The 14,855-nt window shown below is 35.2% G+C and overlaps 1 protein-coding gene across 2 annotated transcripts in view; it reads right to left on the reverse strand.

The window, feature by feature from the left end:
- LOC116298444 (alpha-soluble NSF attachment protein) overlaps positions 1 to 14,855 on the reverse strand; it is a 56,120-nt gene that overhangs the window by 24,908 nt on the left and 16,357 nt on the right. For both annotated transcript variants that reach the window (XM_089040708.1, XM_089040709.1), the window contains exons 3-8: positions 14,248 to 14,367; positions 13,717 to 13,763; positions 3,705 to 3,782; positions 3,398 to 3,453; positions 1,925 to 2,009; positions 1,255 to 1,428 (exon numbers count right to left, since the gene is read on the reverse strand). In XM_089040708.1, the coding sequence (XP_088896834.1) occupies positions 1,255 to 1,428; positions 1,925 to 2,009; positions 3,398 to 3,453; positions 3,705 to 3,782; positions 13,717 to 13,763; positions 14,248 to 14,367 (560 nt within the window). The remainder of the gene's footprint in view (positions 1 to 1,254; positions 1,429 to 1,924; positions 2,010 to 3,397; positions 3,454 to 3,704; positions 3,783 to 13,716; positions 13,764 to 14,247; positions 14,368 to 14,855) is intronic.

Raw genomic sequence — 14,855 nt, forward strand, 5'->3', positions numbered from 1 at the left:
CTTGTTTCAGATGTGAGCACTAAAAGTATAACCCAAGTAAATATTAACTCATTCACTTTAGACATTTTTACGTTTATTGTTATTTGAAAGAGCTGTATACAGATAGCTTATCTTTTTTTCTTTTCTTTTCAAATATATCTCGGATATCACTTGTGGATTGTTGCTGTTTTTGTTGTTACGTAATTTTTTGCGGGAATTTACTGAGGGTTTAGGGTATCTAATTAGACAGCGCTGGACCCCGTTAGTACACATATCAATCAAACCCTACTCAAGGTTATTTGCTTAGAAATGCCGTCGTCTATTGTTTAGTTCGGCTAAGGAATTCAAAGAAGCCACCAAATATTGGAAACGCGTACAAATCCGAGGGCCTTGCAGCTCGTTATGTTGTACTCGCAGGAAAAGATAAATGAATGGCTGATATTTGGTGTAATGTGTAATTCCTTTTCAATTTTTATTTAACTTTAAAACAAACTAAGCTTATCTGTATGGAAATATTGAAAAAGTTATTTTATTATTCACCGATCCGAGGCCATCGAAACTGCCTTTTCTAGAAAGTAAAAACATATGATTTTTCGCCAAAAACACCTGAATTCTTGAAAATTACTCTGTGATACACCTTTGACTACATAAATAATAGTTATTGCTGTTGTTCTTGGTCTTAATTTTTTCTAAGGCCGACGTTTTTTGTACCTTTGAGTGTTTTGCTTTTGAAACCCGCGGGAAACCCTAGATGCAGATGCGCAGTTAGTGTGCGCGCTGACAATAGTTGGCACCAGCCTTAATTGCCAGAGGAAGTACAAATATCATAAACACACACAAATAACAGGACATAATGGCAACTACTTTTTTTCTTTTTCAATGGCAAGAAAAGAAAAAAAATATTATTATAGAAGAAACTTTACAAATGTTAAACGATTATTCGCCGAAGGCGAAGTGAATAGCGGGGGATATTTAACGGGGCGCGAGTCTTCGAGCGGCGAAGGCTGGGGCAAATAATTGTTCTAGTATAAATACACAGGTGATTCTTTAAAAAAAAGAAAAAAAGAAAAAGAAAAAGAAAAAGACACTTTTTCCCGGTAACAGCAACAAAGCGGCTGGCCGCCATTTTGGATTATCGTGCGCTAGTGTGAGATCCTTGACCAATCAGCGCACGAGATTTTCAGCAATAATCACCTGTGTATTTTTACTAAATATAATCATTTCCTAGATTTGTGAAAAATGCTGTATTAATATTAATACAATGCTATCACAAACCTTCAAAAGTTTGCACTCTCTTGAGTCCTGAAAGGCAGCATGCATGTCACAATACTTTTCCACTGCCCGCTGAGCCTCTAGCACATCTACACACATGTGACATAATGCTCCCTTAAAAAAGTATTCCTTGGCACTGTACTTTAGAATTGAGCTTTCAATAGCATTGGCAGCAACCTATGACAAAAAAAGTGATAATGATAATGATTTATGATATACATACATATATATATATATATATATATATAAATTCATTTTCTCTTGATATAATCAAAGGCGCGTTTCCATTGAGTTGTGAATTTCAAATTCCTTTTAATGCAATTTTCAAGCACGAGAATTGGTTTGTATGGCACTGCCAGGGTTTCGTTACGTCCTCAGTGGTTATTTTACGTCCCTCCGATATTGGTTAATGATGAAGTGTGGATCAAAGTGGTATTCCGAGCCCCTTGAAAGTCTAACCATTTGCTTTGCAGATGCAATTAAAAGGCAACCCTTTCTCCTCAGTTATTTTAAGACCCCGAGTGTCGGCCCGGCTTGGACTCGAACCATGACCTCCCTCGCGGAAGTCCGATGCTCAACCAACTGAGCCATCCGGTACTGGATTCCCCCCTCTCCCCCCTAAAATATTGCAAGAAACAATTATGACAGTCACTTTGCATTTTCCAAGTAATACCTGTTCATAAATTTCAATGGCTTTGGGATAGTTTTCCATTTGAGCACTGTACATTGCCACTTTGAGAGCACATTTATTTGAAGAGCTGTCAAAAGTTAATATAAAAATTCAGGCACTGCCTAAAAGCGGAGCTTACTTAGCTTGCTTATAAAAAATGTAAATAGTTACTGCAGATAAAACCAAAGGTTCATTTTCAACTATTTTGAATTCAAAGATTTCATCTGAAACTCGTTTAGAATAAACAGCTATTCCTGTTCTTTATAAAATATTAGGCCTAGGACCCAATTACGAGACAACCGATTGAAATAGAATTTGAAAGTTGATTTTTGTGGACAGAGAAAAACTGGAGAGATCGGAGAAAAAATTTTAAATGACAGGAGAGAACCAACACACAGCTCTACTCACATACAACACCAAGCCCGGCAGGACTCGAACCCGGGTCGCAGTTCCTGTGCTTCCTTTCAGCTCATAAATAGTATTTTGGAGGTTAAACAGTTCAATCAAGTATTTTGGATAAAAAGAAACAATCAAGCTCTTGAAAACTAAAATAAGCATATTGTGAATTCTTACATTATACAACTTTATTAGTGTTTTGGTCTTACTTTACAAATCGATAAGCTTTCATTGTGCAATATTAAAAGTCCTTAAGGCCAATTTTAATTTAAAATTTTAATTTATCTTTTATCGTTGTAAAGTTAGGTCATCCTCTCTATTATAGTTTTCTGCTATTAGGATGACCTATTCTCTTCTATATGTAGTTGCATCTTTGTAAATTTCTATTTTTTTCTTTTTTCTCGTTAGATGTGTATATTACCGATTTATGACTATTATCTTTTGTTTGATAATAGTGTTATAGTGAGAATGTTGTTATGTCACTGTTGTTATCATCTTTGCTATCATCATGTTTGCTATAATCATCTGTTTCAGTATTATTTATAGGTGGGGGGAGGGGGGGTCAGAACAAATTGTGCATGACGAAAAGGGTGGGTCAGGAAAAAACACAAGTGGCATACTCACTGATGCACCAGCCCCTTCCCTATAAATAATGACAAGTCCCTAATCTACCAGAAAGGTACCTCTTCAGGAGATTGATACTGCTATCTCCTATGCCATGTGCTCGAAGTTTGGCCAATAAAAGGGCATTAGGAATTATGATACTTTTACAAGCTTTGGTAATAGCCTTTTGCTTGTAAAGGCGTTAAAAATAATTGAGGAACCTTGTAGAAGCTAGAGGGTAGCACTATTACTAGGGTACCCCTCCTGGTACGGTTATCCTCCCTCCTTGTAAAGTGATGCTATTGCAACAGTAAAAAAAAATCCAGATTAAAATTAGTAATATACACAATATAAACAGCCAATCTGTACGGGTATTTATAAATGGCAACCCAGAGGCAAGGATCTAAAATATACAGACTAAATTAAATGATCTATATAAAGAAACAATTTCTCAGTGAATAATTTACAATCAATCACCTGGTAGACTCTTCCCCTCGGTAGTAATCAGCTGCTTGTTCATAATGATATATTGCCTACAAAAAGGGAAATAATTAAAAAAATAAAAATAAAAAATAAAATAAAATAATAAAATGCTAGACTGCAAAATAATTTTCTGCTAATCAATAAAAAATGGAAACCGTTCAGACCGTTCTATACAATACGAAAAAAATAGAAAGTAGAATAAATGTAAATAGCTACATGTACAGCCCAGTTGGTACATGCATTGTACTGTTTTTTGTTTTTTGTTTTAATTTTTTAATTATGATGAGTAGAAAACATTTACCTTTTCTAAATCTACAACATTGCTTTCATAGATTTCTGCTATGTTGATGTGGTGTTTTGCAGCCATCGTAAATCGTCCCTGCATGATAACAAATAGGAAAAATATGTACGGTATATGAATAATGTACACAGTGCAATAAAAGACAAAGACAAAAAATGCATGGGTTTTCATATACTGTCTTAGTCTAATGATGACTACTGTTTATTTGATATTTATTTATTTTAACTCTTTTTGATTTATTCCTCGAGTTTTTCATTTCACAAAATACCAGGCAAAAAATGTTTTGGATCAGTACACATATTTTCTAACTGTACACTTTCATGGTACCTGCAGGTCACTGGGGCAAGACTAATTTCCAACTTACTTTCCTTATAATCCTAGTCAGGACTGTTTAAGGTTCCATTCAATATGGTGATCAAATGATTAAGCCTTCCTCTAATTCTGGGAATTTAGTTGTAGTTTTTGATAATGATCTGGATTTCAAGTTAAATTATCATTATCAAGGTGGCTGACTACTTTGGTAAATAATACACAGAAATTTGAAAATTGAAACTGTTTTGACCTGAAATTTAATGCTGATTTCAAAAATGCAAAGAAAAATGGGGTGTCCTGAGCTTGTTTTTGAGATAATCACTCCGGAATGACATGCGTTTGTTCAATTTGGGAAGAAAAATGACGAAAATCAAGCTCTGTACAAATCATAAAACCGAAACTAAGGAAGAAACATGAAAAGATAAAATTCGTATCTCCGCGCGCCCATGTAATATCCTCTATATATATATATTTACAAACTTGAATATAGATGTTAGATATATAGGTTATTTCATGGAAAGTGCGACGTACGGGATTTTATTCACGAGTTGTTTGTATCATCAAACAAACGAGCGAGTGAGTTTATGATACAAACAACAAGTGAATAAAATCACGTACAAAGCACTTTCCATGAAATAATTTGTTTATAATATATATGACGAGAGTTTTAATGAAAATCTCACAAAAATTTTAATAAACAATTTCAACAATACACTGTATGATAGAATGTAAGCTTAACTTGCATAACTTTGAATCACCGGTCATGACAACTGAAATACAAAGTCTCTCTAAATGTTCTTGTCATATCAAAAATTCTGTTAAAGAAATTAAACATCATTTCTTTAACTTTTTATTTTCAAAAGGGTTAAAGTCACTCACTGTCAGATTCAAGAATAAAGCGGCGTTTCTTTGGAGAAGTGTGAGGCACGTTCAATGTTGGACTTTGGACTATAGGTCTTATAAGCGGAGCTCCCGCACGGGCCAAAGGCCCGCGCGAGCGGAGCACCATACTTAAGAAATGGTAAACCATCGAGTTGATTTTTCATGGCTTGGCTGACGTCACTTCCGTCCGTACGCCCGTCCGTCCGTCCGTGTACACAACACAGGAATCCCGCTTGATGTAAGCAAAACTACTCACAAATGCGAAATGCACAGAAAAAATCGCTTTAAGACAAGTTATAGACCAAAAACAATTAAAAAATACTTTCATGTAGTCAAAGATGGATCAAGAAGTGTTCTTCAAGAATTCAGGTGTGTGTTTTTTAGCAAACAATCCGAGTATATATATATTTTTTTGATAAGCATTGTTCTCGACAAATCGACAAATCAAAGACTTTCTCTCAAAACGTTTTTTATTTCTATAGACAAGCTTAATTTGTTTTAATGCTGGAGGAAATATAACACGGAGAGCATATTCGACAACAAATATTCGTCCTTTATTTAGCTTTGCAAATCTTTAACAATTCGGTTGTTTTTAACCAACTTTCGCATGTTTGTCGTTCAAGACAAATGCAGCTTTGTTCACCTACTATCGCGGGGTCCCATCGGCAAAACAAAGAAGACTTTCATTTAATAATTATATATCTTTCTGCAGATAATTTATTTAATTATTGAATGAAATATAAATTTACACCAAATATTCAACTGTTTATTAAGCTGTTCGAGCAAGTATGATTATAAAAATGAGCTTAAATTTGTGTTGTTGAGAGATGCTATTGTATAAAGACCTAGACTTTCACTTTAAAAAGCTAAGTGAAAAATATTCAAAAACATTTACAAATACCAATTTACTGACAAAGAAATTCGTCATTCTGTATTTTGCCTTGCCTTTTGCATTATTTTCTATTTTGTCTCAATTGTTCTGGTCAAGTGTAACTGAATGTAAACTTCGTCTCGTTGTAAGCTTATTTTCTGCTCACCTTAACCAGTTTTCAAGTCTGTTTTTTAGTCTTGATTTGTCCTAAATCTCCAGATTTTCGATTTCAATGAAAGACATCCGAGGTAAATTTCACTAAACTTGATGTTGTGTTGGATTATCTGTAGTTATCTTTCGTTTTTTTAAACTAAAAGTGATTCAAAGCCTAAAACTTGTCGGCCTTGGAAAACTTTGTCGAAGAATCTTCCAAGAACAAAACTAGCCCCTGGGGGTGGTGGTGAGTTGTGTACAAAATTCTTAAGTGGGAGAAAAAACAACAACAAAACTATGTAGTGCATTTTGATTCGATTTCACTGCATGGTTTTCATTATGGGAGAAATTATCTTCATCTCGAATAAAGGATAATTGGAGATTTTTTTCCGATCTTATTTTTACCTTTCATTTTCATTCAAATTGTTATCCCTGTGACTTTCGTATCGGGAGCTCCGCTTTTAGGCAGTGCCTAAATATATATATTAAGAGTTAACCCAGGATTAGCACTAATCGGGCTTTGAACAACTGGGCTTTGAAAAACTAGGCCCTGGGGAGGGAGTAAACTAGTTTAGAAGTTAGTCTAGTATTATAATGATGTATTTGGCTCACTTGAGTAAAGAAATCTGAGAATACAGCAGGCAAATTTCCACAATAATAATCATACATAAATAAAGCAGTTGAAGGAAAATAATACCAGTTTGTTTTAGTAATTTCAAATTACAGAATAGTTGATTAGTATGTGCATCGTAACAGCTAAAGGTCATAATACGAACTAATTTTTTCTGTAAAATGAATAGAGGATTTAAAGTAGTATCATAAGTGTGACCCCATACCACTACACCATAGATAAGTCATGGGTAGATTAATGAATAGTATAAGTGTGACAAAACAGTTGTGGTCACGAAATGACGCACTTTTGATATTAGACCAATATTGCGTTTGATTTTGGAACAAACATGTTCAACATGAGGCTTCCAACTGAGATGCGCATCTAAGAATACGCCTAAGTATTTTAATAAGTTCACCTTTTTTAGAGGGGTGATAAAGATTTCTACTTGATGTAGCAGTTTCTTTTGTGAAGGATGGAAGATTACGAAATTCGATTTATCTATGCTTAAAGAGAGTTTATTAGCACAAAGCCATGTATGAACATTGTTCAATTGTTCATTGATGTTCATTGATGTTTTTGTAGAAAAGGTTAGAGTCATCCGCAAAGAGATGGCATTCTAGTATTTTAGAGGAATAATTACTTTAGGGACTACCTCCCCAACTTGGGTAGGGTTGTGCCGCCAGGACCTCAAAACCATGACCCTATCCCAGACCTAAAATTTTGATTTTACATACCCTACCCCAGACTAAAACTAAGAATTGTACACCCTATCCCAGACTATTGATTGCAATCTATTGAATAGCCTTCTTTTCCCTCTATTAAAAAGAGGGAAAAGACGGGTATTCAATAGATTGCAATCAATATTTATTAACGTTTTTCTTGTTTTTGTGCCGTCAGAAAGCGTAGCCTATTCGCCAGACAAAAACGACCAAATCGTTAACCCTATCCCAGACAAAAATGATACCCTATCCAAGACAAAATGTCCAAAAATGATACCCTACCCCAGACCCAAAAGCCGAAAAACCATACCCTATAGGGCGGCACATACCCGTATAGCAAATATAGGGGAGTACCCCCCCCCCCCCCGGGGGGGGGGGGGGGGGGGGGCTTTCTGTAGCTCGTTGGCAAGTTTGCGAACAGTTTTCCATTTTCAAAGAATGCTTTGATGGAATCTTGTTGCTCTTGAAAAATATTTTCTATTTTAAACTGATTCTTTATTTCTAAAAACGCTCTAGTCCGAAGATCCTCATCAAATGAAAACGCCATAATTTTGAAAACTAGGACGCCTTTTTTTTGATAGTGTTATAATGGAAGTTCACGTTAGAATGAGCATGGCTAACAGCCAATCAGAATCTATTATATATGATCGCGCAATTTGCGGGGTGTCAATAACAAGCATTCTGGCGATGTTTCGCAGACGGTATTTACGAAGGAAATTCCGGTTGTGACGCAGGCTACGTTCCTGGTTACTTTTAGTGATTCGAAGGAAGGGACGTCATACGCGCCACCCTTCAAAATTCGCGGCTTTTCACAATGTGTAATTGCAAACAAATTTCGACTATTTTTGATTTAAAAACAAGCCTTAAACCAAGTCATGCCTTCTTACAGAGAATACTGTAGAGTCCGTGTGGATAAAAAGGATGCCAGTTGCGCGTATGACGTCACACATATCAAAATGCAACGACAAAATCGCTGCTCATAGAAATGGCGGACGAGCTTTTAACAATTTTCGGAAGTAGAATTCAGACAGGAAAAGTTTCTTTTTCGAACCAATTTTTGCTTATTGGTTAACATTATAAACTATTTGAGCACATGGAAAATGGGGGATTTTTTTTGCGTCATTAATATTTTCGTAGGACTAGCACTATAAGGAGATTTAGCTTTAATGAATTTCCTATAAAAAAACTATTTTTAATTTTTAATAGAGGTCTGCAAGCCGAGAGGCTTAGTCATTGCTTTAGTAATCCAAGGCTTAGTCATTGCTTAATATCCCTGGTACTAAGCTGTTTTAAGGGTATGTGTTTATCAACAACATAGGAAATTTTTGAGTAAAATTGATCAAACAGTATATCAGTTTCTGAATACAATATAAATATAATATAAGTATATTATGCTTTTACGATTGTACATTTTCAAAAACAAAAAAGTGAATTTATCCTTGAATGTGTTCTCCATTTAAACATCTTGGACGATATGTTTGATTGTGGTTGTACCATTTTATGCATTTCTGTGGATCTTGATAGGACCTCACAAGACGCTATCTGGCTTCATTTGGAATTTGGTTTATTTGTTGAACCATTGCAACATCCAAAAAAGAGGGATTAAAAACTCAGAACTGACTTAATATCTATACCTAACGGCGCTTTGTTTGTACGAAATCATATTCACGGCTTGTAAAAAAAAATAAAAATGAAAAGACAGTTAAAATCCTACAATTCCTAGTGGAAAATATACTTATATTGTATTGCGTAAATAAATGTCCAAAACGCTGTATTGTATGTGTGTTGTGGTTTATTGTCTGCACCAAAACGTTAATGAAAGTTCGAAATGAACCCACGCAAGCATATTCATGATTGTCAAATTCAATGCTAAATTTCTTAATGAACTTATTGTATGCCTGTTCGCTCTAATGACAATGCTTCTTCGCTTCAATGAATATTCCTCTGCGGTTAATGAACAGCACAAGGTGTAATACTAAATAGCACATTTGTATGCAAATTCCATTGTTTTCTATTGTTTAACTAACACTATTTTGTACTATTTAGTAATTAGTGTTTCACGGATTTACTGTGGTCACTCTAGCATAGCAAATTTATTGATTATAAGAAAATTAGGAAGATGATCCGTGAGATCACAAATTATGTTCCCACTAATTGTATGATGGGTTATTCAATTAAAGAAAATATTGTCAATCAGAGTAGCTGAGTGGTGCGTTATGCGAGTTGGTTGCAGTATGTGAGAACTGAAGAAATTAGTTTCTAAAATATTGAGAAAATTATCTGTAGAAGTATGGGATAAGTTCAATAGATCAATATTAAAGTCACCCATGATAATACAGTATTTATCTTCCTTAGCAATTAAATCAATAGTATGATTTAAGTAGTCGAGGAAAGTCTCATAATTATTGTTGGGGTGTCTGTAGATAACACCACAGACTAAATTATGGTGCAGTTCAGTTTCTAATTCTATCCATAGTGCTTCGAAATCTACATGAGAACAGCAAAATTCATCCCTTATAGGGGATGAGAGCTTTTTGGAAACAAAAATACCTGCACCACCAGCATTCGATAAGCTGTGCTGTGAGAAAAAATCATATCCACTGAGGTTGAAATTGTAAACTCCAGGGCCGGGCTGTTCAAAGCTGGATTCGCGCTTATCCAGGCCACAAACACACACACACACACACACACACACACACACACACACACACACACACACACACACACACACACACACACACACACACACACACACACACACACACACACACACACACACACACACACAAACACACACACGCAAAGAACATTGCCGAAAATAAATGATATAATCTTAAATGTGTATAGGTATTAAAGAGAATGAATGATGAAAAGATGTATAATTTTCATGTAAAACTGGAAGTCTAGTCCAAGATGAAAAGCACGGAGTCCAGTCCAGAGTCCAGTCCAAAGTCCAGTCCAGAGTCCAGTCCAGGTTCTAGGACATGCCCTTATTAAGAGTTAATCCAGGATTAGCACTAATCGGGCTTTGAACAACTGGGCCCAGTAGATTTGATTTTAGTTTCAGTTAGCCCAATCACAGAGAAGACAAGTTGTGGTTGAGCTCAGATAACATGTGCTGAAGGTTTTCAATATTAGCATTTAAGCTTCTAATATTACAAGGCAAGACAGAAAAGTTGTTACTAGAAAGACAGTTGACTATTTCAAAATTATTTCAACATATTTCATTATATTCAACTAATATATTTACAACACACCGAAAGAAAAACAATTGAGAGTAAGAACAAGTTCAGCTAAGCGTAACAAAGTGGGAGTGCTAGGCTCGAGGACAGGACGAAGATCGAAAAAAATGCTGAAGGGCACGAAGGCCCTCATCATTAGGAATGACACTATACAAAGATTTGACATCCATAGTAAACAAAAGCTTAGAACCTCCCTCTTTTTTCTTATAAATGTGATCGTAATCTTCGTTCTTTCTTGGTCAAGGGAGTTCTTCCCTCTGACAAAGAACCTGGTACTTTTCGCTGCTCTCGCAAACGTTGTTATACTTATCCTCATATAGCCTCTCACACTTCTGTTGTCGGTCCTAATTCCACTGTTAAAATCTGTGACTGACCATTTTGTTTGTACTACTTCTAATGTTGTTTGTAAAATTCATTAATAATGCATGAGGTAATTACCCAGTGAAAGACCTGGATTCAGGTCACGTGGATGGTTTGTAATTCTCGATACAGGACGTGTGAAACTTAAAGCACGGGGAGGGTTGAATAGTCAGCAGGGAAAGGCTGGGGTTGATGAATTGTAAATAGTATGCTTATTAATATGATTAACTTTTATAAAAAGATCTCTAACCCGCCTAATTAGTATTTTTAACTTTTATAAAGATCTCTAACCCGCCTAATTAGTATGCTTAACTTTTATAAATAGTCGTGTTCTTTGGAATTCTACAAGGTTTATTAATCAATAAGTTTGTACATGAATACATGCCAATATTATAGATATTACTTATTCGCGTACCCAAAGTTGATATTGCAGTTGTTAAATACTGAACTTGCACAAAAATTATTAATATTACTGCTCAACGAATCCTCTGAAATAAATATTTTTCCACCTAAATATAAAATGCGATTTAAGGACAATTCATTTAAAACACCCAATAAATTTACTTGCCTCTTGTCAGCTTTATTGAGAACGTTCAATGCATTCTCTCCTCTCGTCTCACTTAAATGTCGGTTAATCGCACAAATTACCAAATAAAGCGTTTTAGGTGGATAACGCTCTCCATTTTTCTTGGCCACTTCGCCAACGAACTTACACAATCAAAAGTTTAAGGTATTTGGCAACATGTGCTCCAGATTAACGGTCAGATCTTGAACGTCATCACCTTTGAGACCGGCCACTCCAACGTGTTCTAACATTGCTAATTTATTTGGCCGTTGTTCCTGCCATTCCTCGAAAACTTTTATGCCCCATTTAGTGTTGTATTGAGTAGCTTTTGGAGTAGCTTCCGACACTAAACTGGACTCTTCTTCTTTACTCTTTGCAGAGCGAAACCGATCAGCCATGTTTCTACTACAACCTCTCTATGAAAATGAACTGCTAAATTCAGTGTTCAATATTTCGAAACTCCTTTGGGAGAACTCATTCCGGCAACTAAGCCATGAAAGAATTTTGTTATTATCAATGAATAATATGCTATTCAATTTCGTCATACAATCAACTAAGTCCTCATTTGTTAATAACATTTCAAAACTCATGCATTATTAATGAATTTCACAAGTAAGATAAAATATTCCCGTCCGACCTTTATGGGCTTTAAAACGGCTCGCCTGCGGCTCGCCGTTTTAAATGCCCATAAAGGTCTCCCGCTCATATTTTATCTATTACTTGTACATAAATAATAACTTTAGTATTCATAAAGCGCCTTTCCTTGTGCTCAAAGCGCTGTTGATAGGTTATACGATCAAAAAACTAATAGACAACTATTTAATCAAAAAACTAAATTCTAAAAAGATCTATGCTTAAAATAAGCTAACCTAAAAAGATAGGTCTTGAGTTGCTTTTTAAAATCATGAATAGATTGACTAAGTTCCGACAGCAATTATTTCGAAATGCTTCCATACAAATCTTCGAAACTTCGTTAACTTGAAGACAAACATATGAACTTTAAGTTCTGTTAAACTGTATAAAAATGTATAAAAAAATGACATGACGACACTGTATTGGTATGGTAACTCCGATCATGATAAATTGTATGTCATTAAAACTTGAATCTATCTCTAGACATGTCATAATAATTTATTTGAAATTAACTTATTGGCAGCGACGCATTTCCCGTTCAAACTTCGAAGGTGCGCCACAAACAAAACCCAGTCGTGCCACCTTAAATATAATACGTTGCGTAACAGGCAACCAATGTAATTCAATAAAGGATGGAGTAATATGATCATATTTTTCAGTCAAAGTAATAAGTAAAGTTGTATATTGTATCAAATGTACCCGCTGTAATCTTTTGTATGTGGGCGAGACTGGCCGCCGTCTTGGTGATTGCATTTGCAATCTCCTTTATGACATTCGCTATAACGATCCCACCAAACCAGTTTCCCGCCATTTCAATCTAGTTAACCATTCTCTTCGTGACTTCATTGTTTTCGGTCTTTCTTTGATTAACGGCAACAATGATTGTCGGAAGACCAAAGAAATGCGGCTTATTCACCTATTGGGCACTCTTAGTCCCAACGGGATTAATGAACGCTTTGCTTTCAACTAACCCTTTCTTTTGTCTTTTGATTGGTTGTTTTTGTTTCCTTGCCTACCCTGTTCTCATTGGTTTCTTTTGTCTTATTCTATCATATAAAAATTCCTTTCTACCACCTCTTTCTCTTTTACTCCGACGAAGGACTAGCGTCCGAAACGTTAGTAAGTTTTTTCATCTTTTCACGGTGTATAATTTACCTTTTTATCATTACTGTTAATAATGTCTGATATATGGTAAGCACGGGTGGCATAGCGGTGTGAGAACTCTCTTCTCACTAATGCGACCCAGGTTCAAATCCAGGACTCGGTTTCATATGCGAGTAGAATTTCTAGTTGGTTCTCTCCTAGCTGTGCCTTGAGAGTTATTCTCAAGGTTTTAGCTAAGGGTATTCCTCCCTCCATTAATAAAAATGAACTTCTAAATTCTAATTCGATGGCATGGAATGAGGTCCACTATATTATATTGGCTATATTAAGTGCTATTCTCATAAAACAAGCCCCATTATTTTTTAAATTTCTTACTACGTGCTTTATTACTTAAGGTGACTGCCTACTTTTGAACGTTCGATTTGAGCCCACGATGTGCGCGAACTCAAAAACCGCTGAAAAATCTACAAGATTTTATTGAAGAACCATTTTTTCCAAAAGTAGGCAGTCACATTAATGTTATTTCTGGACAAAATTTCTATGCACTCACAACCTTACCATATCTGTAAAGATGTCGGTAGCACTTTCATAGCATCGAACAGCCTCTGAAAAAAGAATAACAAAAAAATATTTAAAAAGTAATAGCAGCTAGAACTGTAGTTCCAGTCCTCCTAAACTAATACATCGACATTTACACCTAGTAGGATATTTGATAATAACTATGAACTAAAAAATGCTAATATATGTTGGATGTTAGTCCTTCGTCAGTGAAAATCAAAATATATATTCTGAAAAAAAAAAACAACATAATATAATATAATATAAAGTACTTATAATATCTAGAAGTAACCAATTTCCAGACGGACCAGACATTAAGTGCTTTGTTATATAACAATCGAGAAATATTGAGGAGCATGTTTAGCAACTTCTCTCATATTTTCCGAATTCTTTTTCTAGTCTGTATTTCTGCTGTAGAAAAACTGGAAAATCTGTAGTTTTTTTGTGCTTTGAGCATTTGTACCGGTTCATCATCTCAATATTGTTTTAGATAAAGTAGATAAAAGATACATAAATCTAATTTATATATACCTTCAGCATCAGACTTCCTAAAACATGTAGCGGCATCAACATAATGTTGGGCTGCTTCATGTTTGTTTTGCAGATTCAGCAGCTGGATTTTAGCAGCATCTAAGAAAGCAGTACCAGCAGCTAAAACCAATAATATAAACGAACAATATTTGAATGAATGAATAACACTTCTATTGAAATAGTGTACCCATATCAATTATAAACAATCACAGTCTGCTGAAATGGTATAAATATTATAACAAACATGAATGTAAGGGGCGGGGGTGCCTAGGGGGTGTAGGGATGGACATACCCTCCACCTTTGTGAATATGGGGACATGCATACTGGTAAGTGCAAAATGCCCCGATAAAAATTAACTAAACAGAATAAATATTGTTTCCATTTGCTTTTTTTGCTGTTGAAATATTTAAAAAAGTATCTGCACAGTTGTATCAAAGAAGGATGAAGTTATTATCCTGTATGATCAATGTGGCCCTGTTGAAGCAAGCAAGCTAAGTTTTCTTTGCCCCAATCTAATCATGTCAAAGTTAAACTCATTTATTATTGGAAGTATTTGCCTCTCACAAACGATTTAGGGATATTTTATGGGGAAAGTAGTGTTATTTTA

This window comes from Actinia tenebrosa, unplaced genomic scaffold (genome assembly GCF_029948245.1).
Source record: "Actinia tenebrosa isolate PJP-AT-01 unplaced genomic scaffold, QUT_ActTen_1.0 PGA_scaffold8__29_contigs__length_14323225, whole genome shotgun sequence".
Classification (NCBI taxonomy): Eukaryota; Metazoa; Cnidaria; class Anthozoa; order Actiniaria; family Actiniidae; genus Actinia; species Actinia tenebrosa.